Source organism: Corvus kubaryi, unplaced genomic scaffold, assembly GCF_017639235.1.
Source record: "Corvus kubaryi isolate FWS band 111438036 unplaced genomic scaffold, C.kubaryi_AGA036_p1.0 37393, whole genome shotgun sequence".
NCBI lineage: Eukaryota > Metazoa > Chordata > Aves > Passeriformes > Corvidae > Corvus > Corvus kubaryi.
Genome location: NW_024581132.1, coordinates 220,637 through 238,791, shown reverse-complemented (window position 1 = coordinate 238,791; position 18,155 = coordinate 220,637). Strand labels below are relative to the sequence as shown.

The 18,155-nt window shown below is 48.1% G+C and overlaps 2 protein-coding genes across 10 annotated transcripts in view; one reads left to right on the top strand and one right to left on the bottom strand.

Annotated features, from left to right (window-relative positions):
- CFAP61 (cilia and flagella associated protein 61) overlaps positions 1-5,558 on the bottom strand; it is a 99,464-nt gene extending 93,906 nt beyond the window's left edge. For 7 of the 9 annotated variants that reach the window (XR_006017836.1, XR_006017838.1, XR_006017837.1 and 4 more), the window contains exons 1-5: positions 5,336-5,557; positions 3,644-4,012; positions 2,831-2,981; positions 653-729; positions 176-243 (exon numbers count right to left, since the gene is read on the bottom strand). Coding sequence is in view for 2 of the 9 variants with exons in the window: in XM_042038912.1 (XP_041894846.1) it covers positions 176-243; positions 653-729; positions 2,831-2,981; positions 3,644-3,819 (472 nt within the window). In the remaining 7 variants the exon portion in view is untranslated. Of the gene's footprint in view, positions 1-175; positions 244-652; positions 730-2,830; positions 2,982-3,643; positions 4,013-5,335 lie in introns of all 9 variants that reach the window. The other 2 variants (XR_006017842.1, XM_042038914.1) reach the window with 1 other exon arrangement.
- A 273-nt stretch (positions 5,559-5,831) lies between these two features.
- CRNKL1 (crooked neck pre-mRNA splicing factor 1) lies at positions 5,832-16,195 on the top strand. The gene is made up of 14 exons (XM_042038915.1): positions 5,832-5,936; positions 6,128-6,280; positions 7,556-7,647; positions 7,758-7,916; positions 8,271-8,437; positions 8,944-9,122; positions 9,767-9,937; positions 10,628-10,819; positions 11,538-11,597; positions 12,735-12,815; positions 14,353-14,592; positions 14,869-14,970; positions 15,496-15,744; positions 15,942-16,195. The coding sequence occupies exons 1-14, from the start codon at positions 5,889-5,891 to the stop codon at positions 16,107-16,109; spliced, it is 2,061 nt and encodes a 686-aa protein (XP_041894849.1). The 5' UTR covers positions 5,832-5,888; the 3' UTR covers positions 16,110-16,195.
- The last annotated feature ends 1,960 nt before the right edge of the window (positions 16,196-18,155 follow it).

The following is an 18,155-nucleotide window of genomic DNA, read 5'->3' as shown; positions in this document are numbered from 1 at the left end:
CTCTTGCACAAGGGATCCTCACAAGAGGATACTTCTAGATTATGTTTTCCACATGTTTAGAAACTGATAACTGTTCCCAGTATTACAAAGAGAACACCACAAGGAGCTCACAGTGCATATTAATTAGATTTGCAATTGCTCTCATTTCAAGAATAAAACAGTATTAAATTCTTACCTAACTTCTCCGCAGGTGGTATAAAGAGAAGTATAAATTGCAGTTCTGGTAGTAAGATAAAAGCTCTCCTGGACAAATAACAAACATACTCAGTCTTTCATCATTACACCCATCAATGACAGACAGCAGCTAGTTTTTTTAATATATAAATGTTTTTCTCCAGTGTCTCTAATCTTCCTTCTTTAGTCCACATGGCTCAAAAATTAAAACATTTCTGACAAACAATACCACGTGAAATTCATCTGGGTAATTTTTACTGGGTTTTTTCCAACATTATTTCTTTCAAATTTCCCAATCTTTACATTTCAAACATCCTTTTTTTATAGCAGTTCCACAGTGGTGAAATATCAAAGATACCAGGCCTCTGTTGGCAGACCTCTGACATGGTATCTGGAGGAGACAGCTTGACTTGACAAACTTGACTTGACAGCAGAAGAAGGCACGTGCCTCACTACACAAGGCTACACAGGAACTCACCTAACGATTTCTTGGGAACATTCAGCCGCGTATTCTTCCTTTGCCACAAAGAGATGCACGAACAGCGTGTTCAAAGGCTACGAAACGAGGAATGCACGCAGCTCATGTTTATTACCTCAGCCCAAGCATTAGTATGCATATACATTTCCAATATACATGATCTGCATTCAAGGAGCAGCTACGTATATGTAAGTGACTTCAAAGCATGTGTTGATAAAGTTATGTGATTAAGGTGCTTTATATCATTTTGTGCTTCTGCAACATTTTTTCTTTGTACTCCGTTTACTGTAGTTTGACTGCAATACACACTGTTCATTTCATATTAAATAGTATTAATTCTCGACTAACAACATTCATTTATTAACATTATTTAACATTTAACATGTGTCTGACAAAGACATTCTTTTTAGGTTAAAAAAACCCCTCAAACCAAAAGCACACATACTTCTCATGATCCTAAAGTGCTTTTTCTTTAAAGGTAGTAAGAAAAATTACGAATTTTAAGATGACATCATGAGACACACAAACAACAGGCAGAAACAGGGCAGACTAACAGACACCTTTATCTTGTGCATCTCCAGTGAACCTGGAAAACCCCTGTGCTGGAATGGCAAGGGCTATTAATTCAGCTGTTCCCTGGCACCTTAATTACAAGTGCTGGGTCAATGAAGGTTTGCCTGTAGATAAAAATACTTCTACCAAAAATATTTTAAATGGAAAAACCTGAGGTCCTCTGAATAGTATAATATTCAATTAAAATGCATAGCTAGAGTCACCAATAAACTTCAGCAATTTAAGAGCAAGAATGATTTCAATAGAGGCTGCAGCACATGGACCGCTACCAAGACAACAAGCTACTGTAACAAACATCTAAAGCCATTTCTAAAAATTCGGCTACTTTTTCCCTTGTTCTTTAAAAGCAAAGGGAAGAAATGAAAACAAAAATTTACTGTTTGAGGTTCAGGAGGACACCAAGTAAACCAGACCTGGACTGTAACATTTTCTGAATAGTGCTGGTAACCAGACAATCCAGTAAAGCATCTTCACTAATTCCATTCTGCACAAGTCTAAACTCTTACTTCAGACCCTGAAATTATTTCTGTGCTCTAGAAAAAAAGACAGGTCAACTAGACTTCACAGAAATCCCATGTTCAGATGACCTCAGTTTTGAAAAGCACACCTGCATGGATTTAACCTGCAGTTTACCAATGACATCTCATCAAGTTATACCCAGAAAATGTTTAGAGCTTCTCCCGATGCAGAAGCATAAAACACTGAATCTTCTACACCTACTTTAGCAAATAAACCCCATTCTAGAAAAATAAGAGCTCTGCTGCCTGTCTGTTTCAAGGTATTTTTCACTACTGATTCTGACTAATAACTTATTTTTCTTGTCTTTTCTCTGTAGGCCCCTGCACCCCGCAGTCAGCTGTAGCTTTGCTGCATCAGATCCCGTGGAGCCACCGGATCCCGTGGAGCAGACAGCCCGAGGGAGGTCACAGCACAGCAGAACCCCCGGAGCAGCTGCAGCTGTACCCTGAATGAGGTGGCTGTGCCTGCCTACAAAGTGCCACTCAAAGGACAAAGAAAGTCCATTACAAAGAATTCACAGGTCCTTTCTGCACACTCCCTTTGGTTGTAATGACTGTGTCTCTTTTAAGAGCACACATTTCCAAACACAACTGCTGTTTCTGTCAGTTCACCTCCCAGCCATTGCTTAACATCTCAGAAGACCCCGGAGAACTGGTGAACAAATGCACAGAGATAAGGTGTTGGCAGTGCCGCAGTTATTACGGAACGTGCTGCCCACCTTCTGAGTGCTTGGGGTTAACATTTTCTGTATTTTCTCAACAATCACACGATCTAGCTCCCAGCTGGACTCAGTAATGGGGGAGCACGTGAGTCCTAAACTTGTAAGGGCCTGCTTGTAGTCCGTAAATCCTACCAGAAATTCACAAGCTTGCCCAAGGAGCCCGTGTGAAAGTTGCCAGTAGGCAAAGCAAAGAGCAGCACAGCACCAAACAAGCTCACTGCAGGACTAAGATACCCGTGTCAGCACGAGGGTTTCTGCGTCCTGAATGCCTCAAACCTACCGAAAATAGGTTAGAGATGCCCACGTGTATTTTTTACACCTGAGCCTTAAACGAAAACTCAACTAGAATCACACCATTTACTTACAGTGCACTTATTGTTGGTGTAGTTTTCACGCAGGAAGGGTTCCCATTCAGCCTGATCAGTGATATTCCAATTTGGATAGTCCAGAAAGGCAGCATGGGCTATAACCTCATTCTTCTCATTGCAGAGTGTCAAAGCAAGATTTGATATTTCCCTATGAAAACAGTTTAATTTTGCACAAGTTGAAGAAACTCCACAGGGAAAATGACTGACTGTGAATTCGGCCTGCTAGAACAGAAAAATGAGCCCCATATAAGAGGGTTCCCAGGATCAGGCCTCAATAAAACTTCATCATCCACATCCTAACTTGGTATTGGTGCTTCAGTTCCAGATATTTGTGTTCTAACACTACAAAAATTCACGTAGATTTTCAAATCCTCAATCGTATTAGTAAATTTGGGATGCAAGACTTAAACACTCCCTCGTGTTCGTGTGTTTTTTCACACATCTCTTTCTTCCCCAAAAAGCTGTTACCCGAGATTTTTGCTATTAAGGGGGAAAAACCTAAGTGACCCACCAACATCTGTTTGTCACACGGCCTGTCTGCTGAGAGTTTTCTCAGGTGCTACTTAATAGCATTTCTTCTGAGCTTTGATAAAAGGAAGCTAGCCTAGAATTAAACCTCGTTCCCCATGGCAGGGACCCAGGTTGGCACAGTCACGCACGTGACAGACATGGAAGCAGATTTTCTTCCCCTTTTTAGAAACAGCACCGAAAGTCATTATGTCACATCATGTCAAGGCTCAGAATGCCTTCTGCCGTTTCAAGTGTAACATATTTGCCTGAAAGGTGATAACCTAAAATACCATTACTTACAAAAGGTAAGTGACATCAATCATTCCAAAGAGGTTTTCTGTAACAGGGCTGAAGAGGCCGATAATGCCTGGGACATCGCGTGATTCTGTCCTTCTGGCAGTGACTACCTCTGTATTTCCCCTGGAAGAGGTTACCGTGGCCATCCTCCAGGCTGCACTGAGAACCAAGGAAAACATTGCTGCTCCAGCAGTCCCGCTGCGATCCGCTGCCAACACAGTCACTTCAGGTGGGTTTTCATAAACTCTTAAGTGGGGCAGCTCCGATGGGTTTCGGTGCCTGGCTCTCGTACGCCTCCACACAGATCCACACTTACGGCACGTACAAGGCACACCTGAAATGCAGCAGGCAATCACCCCTATTGTCTGGATCCTACAGAGGAAATTAATTGTTTTAATAGGCTACAGCTGCTTTTGTATTTATTCATTCGCATGGCAACCAGCTCATCACCAAGAACTTCAAACTCAAAGGCCTTCAGTGCGAGGCTCAGCTGTGGGCAGTCAGGGGAAGCAGGCTGGAGGCTCAGCTGCAAACAGTCAGGGGAACAATGTCCTGGTTAAACAGCAGCTTCAGGTGAGTTAACTCTATTTGGTCCAAAACTGCTCCTCAAATTTCTTTTGCGGTCAACAGCAGGGCTTAAATTCCAGAGGGGATCCAAAGTTCTGTGGCTATTCAAAGTTCTACTGCTTTCCTACGCAGGAGAAAAAGGGGTGGGGGGCGTTTTTGTGGTTCCGCATTCGCAAATCTGCCAGGCACAACTGATTTCTTGATCCGCCCAGCAACTTCAGAACACACAGGGGCAGCAGATACTCAAACCACCCGTGACCATCCCCTCAGCTCGAACACCTTTCAGCTGCGTGTCTGCTCAGTGTTGCAGCCGACTCTGACCCAGCCAACAACCAGGCACGTGAAATAAAGCGAATGAACAGTGGCTTCCCGCAATTTCTTAAATATATGTGCAAAATATAGCAGTGCTAACTCAAAAATAAAGTCTAAACCAACGCACCTAGGCCAGCAGAGCAGTTTCACCACTCCGCCAAACACAACAGCCACTTCTAACAGCGACTCCAAACCCAGATGAGACGCTCAATTATTAGGCACCGCATTTCCCAACTAAAGTGAAAAACCAAAAGAAACGCAGATTTTTACACCGTTTAAACACAGATAAAGTCATCCGCACTCCTACACCTTTCACAAACAAGGCGGTGCCAGTGCGAGTCCTGAAACTGACCTGAAGCACCACATCTTCTACAAACACGCGTCAATTTCATAAATAAAAACAAACACGAACTTTAAAGCGCCATTCATCGACCGAGGCTTAACACTGAGATGACTTCAGCTGAGGAAAACCGTCTGGCACATTTCCATCGTCAACTGTTTAACTTAACGCAAAAAAAACACACCCCCACCTCCAGCAGCACCCCTAAACACCCTCAGAGCCCCGGGGGAGCGAAAGTAGCATTTACACAGTAAAAACGTATCCTTTTCGTGAGGAAATGCTGTTCTGCAGCAACTCCGGCATTCCTCCCACGGAGCAGCATCCCGGGGACCCGAGGAAGGCGCTGCCCTCCCCAGCTCCGGGCAGCTCCCTCCCGCCTCCTCACACAAACGCCCTCTTGAAGCACAAGTGAGACTCCACGCGGGGTTTTTTTGTGTGTGTGTTTGTGGCTCAAAACGCACCGAACTCGTACGTACCTCGGGGGGGCGAGTCGGGAGGGGTCTGAGGGACTGCGGGAGGCTCCTGCGCGGCAGCCCCGGTCTCTTGGGGCGGGGCCGAGGGCGGTACTGTGGGCGGTACCGCGGGGTGGGGCAGGTGCTGGGCACCGGAGCTGGACACCCGAGAGCCGGACACCGGGGCCGGACACCCGCGCCGTCCCTGGACACCCCCGGGCCGCCCTCACGGACCCCGGGCGCGAGCGACCCCCTCAGGCACGCGGGACAGACCCGCGCCTCCCCGCACCGAGCCGCCAGGGGGCGCCCCGCGGAGCGCGGGCACGGCGCGGGAGCGGCGCGCGCTCACCTGCCCTGTCCCCCGCGCGGAGCGGAGCGGCCGCGGGCGGTCCCAAGGACGGGAACAGGCGGAATAGATGGAACAGACGGAACAGACAGACCCGCGGACGAAGCGGACGGGGCGGACAGTCCCACGGGCGGAACGGATGCGTCGCCGTCACCGTGGCAACGACGCTCGGGCGGTGCTGCGTGAGGTCAGGGGTGCCGGGGCGGGGCCCGCGCGCGGAGCGGCGGCAAGATGGCGTCTACGGCGGCCGGCAAGCAGCGCATCCCCAAAGTGGCGAAGGTGGGCGGCAGGGAGGGCGGCGGGAACCCCTCGGGACCCCCGGCTGCCCGCTCGCCCCGGGCCGTGGGCTCCCGGCGGGTCCCGGCGGGCTGCGGCCGGCACCGCGCGTAGCGGGGCGCCGGCGGAAATTGAGCAGCTCGGTGCCGCGTTGGAAAATGTGACCCGAGCCCCGCTTTGCGCTTGCCCTGCAGGTGAAAAACAAGGCACCCGCCGAAGTTCAGATCACAGCAGAGCAGCTTCTGAGAGAGGCAAAGGAGAGGGAACTCGAGCTTCTCCCACCGCCTCCGCAGCAGAAGATCACAGATGTTGAGGAGCTAAACGACTATAAACTCCGGAAGAGGAAGGTACAGTAAAAAAACGAGCTTAATCTCGGCACTCACATAAAGCACTGAAATTCTGCTATTTTTAGTTTAAGCCAGATGTAGCCTGTATTTCTTGTGAACTTTCCAGGTGGATACCGAATGTTTAAAATCCCTAACTGTTTCATCCTACCCTTGATCAAAGCGTGTAAGTTACAGAGGTGTTGCTTGACAAAATCTGGTAGCAAACATCATCTCCCCTGTGCCCGTGTCCGGAACACTGAAAGGGTAATTATTTACACAATTAACAGGCGTTTTGTTCATTGCCACCAGCATCTGGCCAGCTGCTATAAAAGAATGTGAACAAAAAAAAAAAAAAAAAGATAAATAGCATTATAGTAATGCTGAGCTGTAATTCTTCTTTTAAAACAGTTGCCTTGCTTGTGCAAATTTGCTTATGGTTCTGCTCGGCTTTTTCCTTTGGAAATGCCTATCCAGGATGAGCAAAGCAAGCATATTCCTAGCGGGGAGTTTTCTCCATGATCCTTGCTGACAGGACTGAGGGGAGAATTACCTGGGCCCCCCAAGTGCCCTTGATCACCCCCCCCCCCCCGGGGGTGGGGGGGTCCTTTCAGGTCTCCCTTGCTTGCCTTTTTTCATCTCTTCTATGGATGTGGTGGCTCATTCCTGCCATTAGCTGTGTTAAACGTGCTTAGCTGCTCATGACGTGCCAACAGCAGTCATCCTGACCACAACACAAGGCCGGACTTGCCCTCGCTGACACCTCCCTAGCACATTTGATGCCAGCCTGTTAAATCCAGGGAGTAAAAATATGGCATCTCACTTTAAAGAAAAATTTAGTGCAGTGGTACATGCATGTCAACGTGACGAAATTCATGGTGGTGCATCCGAATATATCCATGCATATCTGCAGTGACTGGATTCCAGCTGTCCAGGTAGTGTTGCTGTCAAAACATTAAGCAGAACATTGAGAAATTGAAGGACTGTTTTAGTGCTGTCAGCTGTTACTCTGTGTCAGTATTTCAGGTGCCGGGTTGCAGGAACTCGGGTTTAGCCCTGTTCTGCGTGGTGATCTACATTTCTAGCTTCTCTGCCAGGCAGTTTTTACAGTGTCGTACTGAGTTATATCTGTTATCCCAGCTGCGTGGATGTGGGATATTGGGAACTCTTGATAACGAGAAGGATAGCAGCACCTCACATTATATACGGGGTGCTATTATAATAATAGCCCATAAGCCATTTACGACGCGAGTGGTCTGCAGAAGGGTTTCTCCCTTACAGATGTAATTTTCTCCTCAGACTTTTGAAGATAACATAAGAAAGAACAGGACTGTTATCAGCAACTGGATAAAGTACGCACAATGGGAAGAAAGCCTGAAGGAAATCCAGAGGTAACGGCGACGCGGCTGCCGGCGTCTCTTATAAGCCTTTTTAGACACACGCTGACACACACCCATGTCTCGGAGACACGTTTTACCTGCCCTGTACTCGTGTTTTCCAGAGCCCGTTCCATCTACGAGCGTGCCTTGGATGTGGACTACAGGAACGTCACCCTCTGGCTGAAATATGCCGAGATGGAAATGAAGAACCGCCAGGTCAACCATGCCCGCAACATTTGGGACCGGGCCATTACCACCCTGCCCAGGGTGAACCAGTTCTGGTATGTTGGCAGGGCAGGGAGCACCCCTTCTAGCCCCAAAGACTGCACAGCATTTGGCTGTTCTGGGATTATGCAGATTATCCTGTTTCTCCAAGTCTTCGGGCTAGTCTGGACAGAAGGAGGAAGGCTAAAGTTTTGGAGAGGTTTTTAAGTGCTTTTTAAGTGACAAGAGCGTTGGGAGAAGAGGATGCTTGTGTGCCTGGATGCTGCCAGTCACGGCTGTGTCCACAGGCATTTCTGGGGTGGGAGGAAGTAGGTGAGGGAAACTCAGGGGTGCTCTTAGGAAGCACTCCAAAAGCCCTTGAATTGACGCGTTCACCACGTGATTGCAGAAACTCAATCTTCTTTGCCCAGGTACAAGTATACCTACATGGAGGAGATGCTGGGCAATGTTGCTGGGTCACGCCAGGTGTTTGAACGGTGGATGGAGTGGCAGCCAGAGGAGCAAGCCTGGCATTCCTACATCAACTTCGAGCTGAGATACAAGGAGGTGGACAGAGCACGAAGCATTTACGAGAGATATATCCTTTTCAGTGCCTTGTGACTCCTGCCCAGGTTAAGGTCTCCGTTCTTTATTTCCTTCCCAAGTGTTCCATGTGCAGCAGTGGCTCTGTGCTCCTTTTCACTGTGGTGTGCCGGGAATGAGCCACCACCCTGGGAGCCAGCAGGAGGTGTTACAAGCACGCTTAGGGGAAGCCTCCAGATTCAGTGAAGTGGCTCTAGGTCCTGCCACAGCAGTGTCTGTTTAACTGCACTCATGCACCCAGCTCTTTTGTGGTCATCGTTTGTTTCAGGTTTCTCCTCAGATTCTCCCTGACCCTTAGCCCTTTTTAAGTTCTCGGTAAGGCACAAAGCCTTTGCACACTTAGAGCTGTCAGTCTTCTTTCTTCCCAGCCGCATTTGCTTTTCCCCGCATATACCACCCTGGGGAGTTGTTTGATGCAGTCCTTGACCCAGTGGTCCCAGGGAAGAGCACAGCTGGGGATGTGCCACTCAGCCACCACCGTTTCCTTAACAAAAGCTGCACTCGTCCTCGTTCACCCCGACGTGAAGAACTGGATCAAGTACGCGCGCTTCGAGGAGAAGCACAGCTACTTTGCCCACGCCAGGAAGGTGTACGAGCGGGCCGTGGAGTTCTTTGGGGAAGAACACATGGATGAGCACTTGTACGTGGCTTTCGCCAAGTTTGAGGAGAACCAGAAAGAGGTAAGATCTCCTTCGTAATGCCTCTGAGTCGTGCCAAGGTTTCTCCTTGGATATCGAAACTCCAGGCCATTGTTTAACATTCACTGCAATACTTGTCCTTTCCAGCAGCTGGTGATTGTAGTCCGAGTTAGGGAGACGGTTTTTTGCTCACCTCTAGTTGCCTCTTGATGATGTCAGTAAAATGAGCTCTAAGGGAGATCTGCCAAGCCCAAGACCACCAGCATTGGCTCAAACCTGTATCCTTGGACTAGAGAGGTTCTGAGAGGTTATAGGCCTGCATGATAGAAAACCGGATTGGTCCAGATGTTTTTCACAGTCTCTTAAGGTTCCCACGCTGATAAGAAATTGAAAACATTCTGTGACCACCACCAAACCACAACCTCTTAAAAATGGTTTAAATATTCTAAACCTGTAAACGAATAAGAGATGACGGGGACTGGCATTTTCAGGTTTATTTCCCCCCCCCCTCAAAGTTTACTCTTCAGGGAGATCTGTGGTACTCCTGTTCCAAAACAATTGCTTACGTTGAGGTGTTCCACAGTTCTGCGTTCTGTTAAACGTTGCCAAAAGCTCATTGAAAAAACTGCAGGGGAGGACAGAAACTGCTTTGTAAATATTTTTCAAATTATATTTAATATTTTCAGTTTGAAAGAGTGAGGGTTATCTACAAGTATGCCTTGGATAGAATTCCAAAGCAGGATGCCCAGAATCTCTTCAAGAATTACACCATCTTTGAGAAGAAGTTTGGAGACAGGAGGGGAATCGAGGACATCATTGTCAGCAAGAGGAGATTCCAGTATGAGGAGGAGGTGAAGGTACGTGTGACAGGTACCCTCCAGGCTCACTGTACAGCCGGCGCTGCTTAAGGTACGCGAGTATTTTGTGATACTGAGCCTGAGGAGTTTCTCGTTACCCTTGGAAGTCAGTCCAAAAACAAATACCAAGGGAGTGTTCATTTTAGAGCCAGAATTCCGTCCACGGGGAAGAGAATGGTGCTTGCAATCACTGCTTTTTTTGCTTCTGCTTTCTAATCTAGATTGTGCAGGCGAGGTTTTTTTGATTGAACTCAAGGCTTTTGGTCCCCTTTCGAGTCACACCTCAGGGATGATGCAGTTCAGCTTGTGGTTACTACTTGACTTCAGTTAGGGAGTAGCCATTACAGGAGACCTCACCTGTGCGTAAATACCTTTTTGTGAGGGAACAGCTGTGCCACACCTGCCAGCTGTTCAGTCCACACTGTACGTTTCACCATTCCTCACCCCTTCTCACACTTCGCTGGGGTTGCCTTCACTGAGACAATGCCGGGGGCAAAATAAAGACGAAACAAAACAAACTCGTATTTTAACCTGAAAGCTCTACCATAAGCATCCCCAAGACCGACGGTTTTCGTTAATACTCCAGTGATCTGTTTTAAAGGGGAAATTCTGGCTGAGTAAAGGATCAGGCTTTGCTCTTTTCAGTGGCTGAGGTTTGTGTGCTGTTGCCCCTCTCCCTCTCTCTGGCAGGCAAACCCCCACAACTACGACGCGTGGTTCGACTACCTGAGGCTGGTGGAGAGCGACACGGACGCCGAGACCGTGCGGGAGGTGTACGAGAGAGCCATCGCCAACGTGCCCCCCATCCAGGAGAAGCGCCACTGGAAGAGGTACATCTACCTCTGGATCAACTATGCGCTCTATGAGGAGCTGGAGGCAAAGGCAAGTAGCGACAACTCAGGGGTTTCCCTTTCCTTTGTAGTAAACAGCTTCTGATAATTTAATGAGAAAACCAAGAACTAGATATTCCGTTGTCTTGTTCGTTTTGTGTAACAAGCTGCAGGATTTACTATTTAAGTACAGAGAATTTCTTCTCTTCCAGTTTTTCCCCCTGTGCGTAGGGGAGGAAAAAAAGCCAAACTTCTTTTACCCTAATTCACCCAGCAACACGCTGATGGTGAAAGCGGAAGTGGGTGTTTCTGGCCACAGCAGAACTGCCCGTGCCAGGCTGTTACCTGGACTCGTGAAACAGTTTTACAGTTAACAAAAACTGTTTGTGAAGCAGCCACGTTGTTGCTGTAGCAGCCTTCGAGGCTGTGCAAGTAGTTACTCTGTTTCCAGTCACAGAACATTAGAGCTGCTCTGAGTACAGAACACCTATTCGGTGTCTGTCAAAGGAAGAGACATGTTTTTCCTCCCACGACGGGGACACTCCTTGTTGTATTGTCTGCTTCTTTGCTCTGAACCTTGCTTTGGAAAGGTGAGTCTTGCTGATTCAGAAGCTACCACCTTTGAACTGTGCACACTAAGTAGATAAGCATTCCTGATTCTAACCAGCTTGACTTGAATACTGTTCTGCAGTCTTGCAGTCATTGCAGGATTCAAAATTCAGCATAATCTCAGCAGTAAACAAAGTGTTTAACGCTGCCCGTTCTTACAGGATGCAGAGCGAACCAGACAGGTGTACCAGGCATGCCTTGAGCTCCTGCCCCACAAGAAGGTATGGCTCCTCCAGCAGTTTGGGTTGAGTTTTGGGTTTAAATGCCCTAGATAAGATCCTTTCGTTCTCTCCCCCCCTCGACGTTCAGGTGTGGAAGCAGCTCCAAATGGCTGCTAGCAGGTTCACGGAGGCTTTGCTTAAAACTCCAGGTATCCCTTCCAGTTTCTCAAAACATCAACCTTCCAAAATGGACAGGGAGGTCTTCAAGCTAAAGTGCAAGACGTCTGTAATTTGCATCCCCGGTGGGAAACTGCAGGACAAGCACTGGTCTCAGATTCCCTCATACACATCAAACACAAGGGTTTCCCCAGTATTTTCAAATAATTAAAATATAAAATAGTTGCTAATTATCAATATAGTTGCTGAGTAGACTGTAAGAAGATGACACTACACGTAGTCGGTGCGTAGGGAAGACCATGTAGTCTGTGCTTGCTTGCATTCCTCCTCAGGCGGGATCCGTTCATAGCTGCTCACAGCCCGGTGTCTCTTGCAGGGCACTTGTGGCTCTGCTTTACTGGGCTAGCACCTTTTATAGCATCCAGTGGCCCTCATGGTCACCCCTGAGGCAGCTGCGTTTGACAGAACAGCTTTCAGGTCTGTCTTCCCCGTTACAATTGGTCTTCGAGGCTGATTGGAGTTTCGTGGGTTTTTTTTTTTTTTGCTTGTGAACTTTAACTGAAATATCCGTGTGGCCGAACCCTTACAACTATTAATCTGCATTGCCTTGGAGTGTCAGAAAATCCTAGTTCATGTTGTTCTTTTTCTAGTTTGTCATTTATTGTGTCATCTGAGTGTCAGATTGATCTCTAGCTATTAAAGGCTGATTAGCTGTTAATTGATTCAGCAGTAGCTGATGTTTTGCCAGTCGATGATGGGTTAAAAAACTGTTTTTCGTTGGTTTAAAAGACTTCTGTCCTGGCCATTTTTCCTTTCACCCCAATATATTGTCCTGTCGTAGAGAGATTGCTTTAGGCAATGAACTCTCAACCTTTCAGCAGGAAAACACTGAGATCAAATGAGGCTACCTGCAGTAGCAGTAGTATCTTGTGTAGAAGGAGTGCCTGTTTTTTAAGGAATGCGTGCAGTATTGTCTACTGACTTTCCAGCCTAAATAGCACTTCGTTCTTTTTCTTCCAGTTTACATTTGCCAAAATGTGGCTGCTGTATGCACAGTTTGAAATTCGCCAGAAAAACCTCCCCCTTGCCAGAAGGGCTTTGGTAAGCTTTTGTCAGAGCCATAACTGACTTCACTAACTAATAGTAACACAGGAATGTCGTTAAAAGATCTTAAATTGTCCTTTCTAAATTGCTGGTTTAATCTACTTAAAATAAAGCATCCAAGAAGTCTGCAGGGGCCAGCATTTACTGTCAGGTATGATTTTAAAAGAAGCAGTAGCTTGTTCTGATGAATTAGCCCCGGGCTGAAATGACAAAGCACTCCTCTGAATGCAGAGCACCCACATCAGCTTAGTGCTCTTGCAAGTTCTTAGCTGCTGCTGATTCCTTACAGTGATACTTGTTCCAACAATAGGGTTTTAAAAAGCCTTGTTGTAGATGAATGGGAGGTTTGACTCTAGGAAATTAGGACCTGCCGACTGCTGCTGACAGAAGCAATCACAGGGGCTTCAGGCAGGCTCAGGAGCTGCTGAGCAGGTTCACTGTGTGAATGTCAGCATGTTGGGGGACAGCAGGGTGTGATGGGGCAGCAAGATCTTTTGAAATGAAAAAGTTCCTTTCTTTTCAGTTCAGATATTCTTCGTAAGCTCAGGGACAGCAGCAGGCATTTTGAGAGAAATCCAGCGTTGGTAGCAGTTGAGGTGGTTTGACTTTAAAGAGCAAACTGATGGGGCTTCCACCAAAACAGTGACAGAGGGCACGTGGAGAAGAACTTGAGCATATTCTGAAATACCAGCAGCGTTTGTAGAGCTGGAGGGCCACAGCAGTGACCAAACTGATAATCCTAAGTGGTGGTTTCCTCCATTTTTAGTAAATTCCATGGCAATCGATGTGTAGGAACGTTGTGCCGGAGAATGGCAGGGAGGGAATTCCATCTCAAATTGCCTCACATTGGCTTGAGGGAGCAGAAAGTACATTGCTTAGTAAACTGTACTTGTCTGTAGAAGTGCCTCCAAGGTCAGGTTCACTACAACCTGTCTCCGGTATGCCCATTCTTAACCCTTGTTTCTTCACGAGATTCCCAAACCAGGAATCCAAAGTTGCCCTCAGCTTGGCTTAGGACAGACAGTTTTCTTCAGAGACTGAGACGTACCAGAAAGAAAATACTTTATAAAGACACTATTCTCCAGCTGTCTGTTGCTGTCAGCCAGCAGGCTGGGGTGGGCCGCCATCCTCTGTGCAAAGAGGAGCAGCGTGGGGCCACAGTTTGTTTGGTATCATTTTGTTTTATGAGATGCTTGGGAACTGCTCACTGGGCAGGCTGGTACCGACTGTGCTTCCCTTCAGGTGCTCGGCTGATGAACCAGGGTCAAAAGTTCCACTCACGCTCCGTGGGGAGCCCACGTTACGTAAAAGTATGACAAGTGATGATGTTTTCTGCTTCTCAGGCTCTTGGTGTTTATGGATGCACGTTTGCTCTGCAAACACTGAATTTCCTACTGGCCCTGAACAACCTCAACAAACAGTGCAAAAAAATGAGTTGTAGTACTGGGGAGTAAAGAAACACTTAGAAAATAAAGCGGGTTTTATTTTCCTTCAAAAAGATCACTAAGAGGTTTGGTTTTTTTCTGCTTAACAGGGGACATCCATAGGTAAATGTCCAAAAAACAAACTGTTTAAAGGTTACATTGAGCTGGAGTTACAACTGCGCGAATTTGACCGCTGCCGAAAGCTGTATGAAAAATTCCTGGAGTTTGCACCGGAAAACTGCACGTCCTGGATTAAATTTGCTGAGCTGGAGACCATCCTTGGGGACATCGACCGTGCCCGGGCCATCTATGAGCTGGCTATCGGCCAGCCCCGGCTGGACATGCCAGAGGTGAGCAGGGAAGGGGCCAGTTTTGTGGAACTATTGCACAGTGGCTGATGAACACGTGAACAATCCACCAGATAAAACAGGAGGGGAAAGCCAAGGGGATGATGCGCACCGGGTTCGGCGCCGCTCAGCCCCAATCCCAGCCCGTGGCGCCAGTGAACGCACCCCGATCTCCGAACCTTCTCTCAGGGAAATTTCACCTTCACCCCTTCTCTTCCCCTCCCGGTATCTCCGTGTGCTCGGAACGAATGTGGTGGTGAGGAGGCTTCTCTGTTGCAGGTTCTTTGGAAATCCTACATTGACTTCGAGATTGAGCAAGAGGAGTATGAGAAAACCAGAAACCTCTACCGGCGGCTGCTGCAGCGCACACAGCACGTCAAGGTGTGTGTGGGCACCCAGGACACGGAGCTGGCCCTGAACCTGGCCCACGGGCAGGGAGAGCCTGGGCTGCCTTGGGTCAAATCAACCCAGGTTCAGGCCCGTGCCTGTGCTCTGAAGGGGGGAGGGAAGTTCCTGAATGCCATACAACAGCAGGCATGTCTCAGATGAAAGAAGCTTTTCCATGCAGCCCTCTTTGCTGAGCAGCTTTGGGATCTTAGTTGCAAAAACATTGCAAGGAGAACTGTGATTTTCCGGTGTCCCTTGGTGCTGTCATTGAGTAAATTCACACGGGTTTCTCACCACTTGAAACGGCCACAAGAAATTGTTCCGCGTGGCTGACGTGGATGTTGTGTCCTGCTGAAATGGGCCAGCCTCGCGGGTGTGAGCCAGATGGGGATTTCCTGGGCACCTGCTCGTGTGTTGATGTTTGGGTTTCCTTGCTGCTTTCTTTTGTTTCAACCTCCGCCCTGGCTGTGTCAGCACGGAGCAGAGGCTGGAGCTGGGGTTTGCTGTGCGTGCCCGCAGGTGTGGATCAGCTTCGCGCAGTTCGAGCTGTCGGCGGGGAGGGAGGAGCGGCTGCCGCGCTGCCGGCAGATCTACGAGGAGGCCAACAAGGCCATGCGCAGCTGCGAGGAGAAGGAGGAGAGGGTCATGCTGCTGGAGTCCTGGAGGAGCTTCGAGGACGAGTTTGGGACTGATGCCACTAAGGAGAGGGTAGATAAGCTGATGCCTGAGAAGATAAAGAAGAGGAGAAAGCTGCAGGCCGAAGATGGGGTAAGGAAAAACGATGCCAGTGGTGGCTGTGAGCCCTCGGTGGCTTTGTGCTTTACGGAGTCAGCTGCTGGGATAACAAACACGGGGCTTAATTTTCTAGTATTTGTCTAATTTCTTCTCTTTCTTATTAGAAGCACCTCCTAATAGCCAATGTTAGCATGGAAATTACACTCGCTTTGTGGTATTTTTCTCTCTAGTCTGATGCTGGATGGGAGGAGTACTATGATTACATTTTCCCGGAAGACACTGCCAATCAGCCCAACCTCAAACTCCTGGCTATGGCAAAGCTCTGGAAGAAGCAGCAGCAGGAGAGCGAAGCTGCAGCCATGGATCCTGACAAGGACATTGATGAAAGCCAGACTTAATACCTTGCCTTCCCCCACCCCTTTCCCAGGCCGTTGTTACAGTATTTTCATCGGTGATAAATAAATGTATTTGGAGAGTTTTAGTACTACTGACTGGAGATGGATTTTGTGTGGAAGACAAGCACCATCTTGGGGTTGGTGCCCTTTAACAGCCACTTCCTGTGGGTGTCCAGCAGTTAGCGGAGAGGTCCTGGGACCAGTGCAGGGGCTCTGCAGCTGTCACCGGTGACCGCAGAGCTGGGCAGTGACTTTGCTTTTAGCACAAGGCCCTGTCCCAAGGCTCCCACAGCCTATCCCAGCACTGCTCAAGGACGTTAGTGTGCCGGGACAGCAGATCTACTGCCTTGAGTGAGAGAGGTGTTTCTAGCCCTCATCCCTGATGAATTTTTCAGTAGTTCTGTTAAATAGGAGGGTATCATGAGAACAGTTGAAAACAGAAAACCATTTTGACCCACAACCTGGTCAACTTCCTATCCAGGGGTGCTTCTATCCCAGAAAAGTGTAAGGGGAGACAGTAGCAGAAGTTAAATACACTGAAAGCAGCCCCTGGAGGACAAATCTGAAGGCATCGGTACCAGAGTCAGTCTGCCCTTGAACACTTCCATGTCTTGGCAGACACAGTAAGAGCCGTGTCACTGCTCTGGGCTGGGCAGTCACCGCCACTCTCACCTGTCCAGGTCTGGCCTGTCCAGCTGCGGCCAGAGCAGCCTTTTCCTGCCCCACGTGAGCCTCTAACTGTGCCTCTCCTCCGCTGTCCTCTCATCTCTGAGTGTTTCTGCTGACCCCCCACCCCGTCACATTGTAATGCTCATTTCTACTTTCCCTCTCATTTCAATCCCTCCTGCTGCTCCGTGCCCCATCGCTTTCACAATTGCTTTTGATGTTTCCTTCTATCCAACTCCCTGTCTCTGCTTTTTCATTTCATTTCATTGAATTCGTTGCAGAGTTTTCAGGGGTGGTAAGATGGTTTCTTTGTGCATATTTTGGTGAGGTTTTTTGGGTGGGATTTTTTGTGTGTGTGTGGGGAGAAGTTGGTTGGTTTGTTTGTTTGTTTTTGTTCTATTGTTTTATTCTTTGACCATTGCCTTTTACCAGGAATTCCTTCCCTTCTTGAAGGTGGAACCCTGCCCCCTTTTTGCCAGCCTTGCTGTGTACTGTGTCAGTTGCCAGTATGGAATGGGTGCTGAGACGTTCCTGCCCGTTTGATTTATGTCTGTTTGCCTCACTCCTGCAGAGCTGCAGGTTCTCATGTTTAAGTTATGAAGCCCCAGTGCCCTCCTGGCTCATGCCTGGCCTGCCTGGAGCTATCACCAGGCTGGGTGGAAGAGAAACACTCTTGCTGGAAAGGCTTCTGGCAGTGGAGAGGAGAAGAGGGGACACCCCACTGGAGTAATAGCCCTCTGGAGAAATGGCATCCCAAGGTTTAGCTGTGATACGTGAGGGGCTTTGGGAGTGTGGAATGCTTCTAGATCTTGCAAAAATCAGGTTTTCAGGTGGAAGAGGGAACACGGAGCGTGGATTTGTGCAGCGGAAAGGTGATCAGCTCGACTGTTACCTGGCAGAGGAGGATCCACAGGCTGGGCAATGGATGCATTTATTCTGGGACAGCTGTTTGAAACCAGACTCGTTCATGGAACTGCTTGTTTAAGAGAGAGCTGACTCCATCGTTAAGGAAGGAGTAAACAGATTTTATGCTCTGGAGCTTGTGTGGCACAACTTAAACTGCCTGCCCCTGTCCCCCACCAACTGAGCAACAGCTGCTGCAGTATTGGGGTCTGGAAATCAGTGAGTTCACAGGCTGCAGGCTGCCCTTGGGTTTTTAGGGAGCATATTTCTTATTTCTTGACTCTGTTCTGTGCACTATCTTTCGTGAAGCTGCCCTTTCACCTGTTCTTACAAAAAATATCCCTCTTCATGAAGGATTTAAAGTGTTTGTGTTCGTTCTACTTCTGTAGATACCATCAGTCAATGAAATGCCACACTGGAAAGAAGACAAACGCTTGTCTGTGCTTCGAAGTTGTGTTCTGTTCGTGAATGGTTTATCTG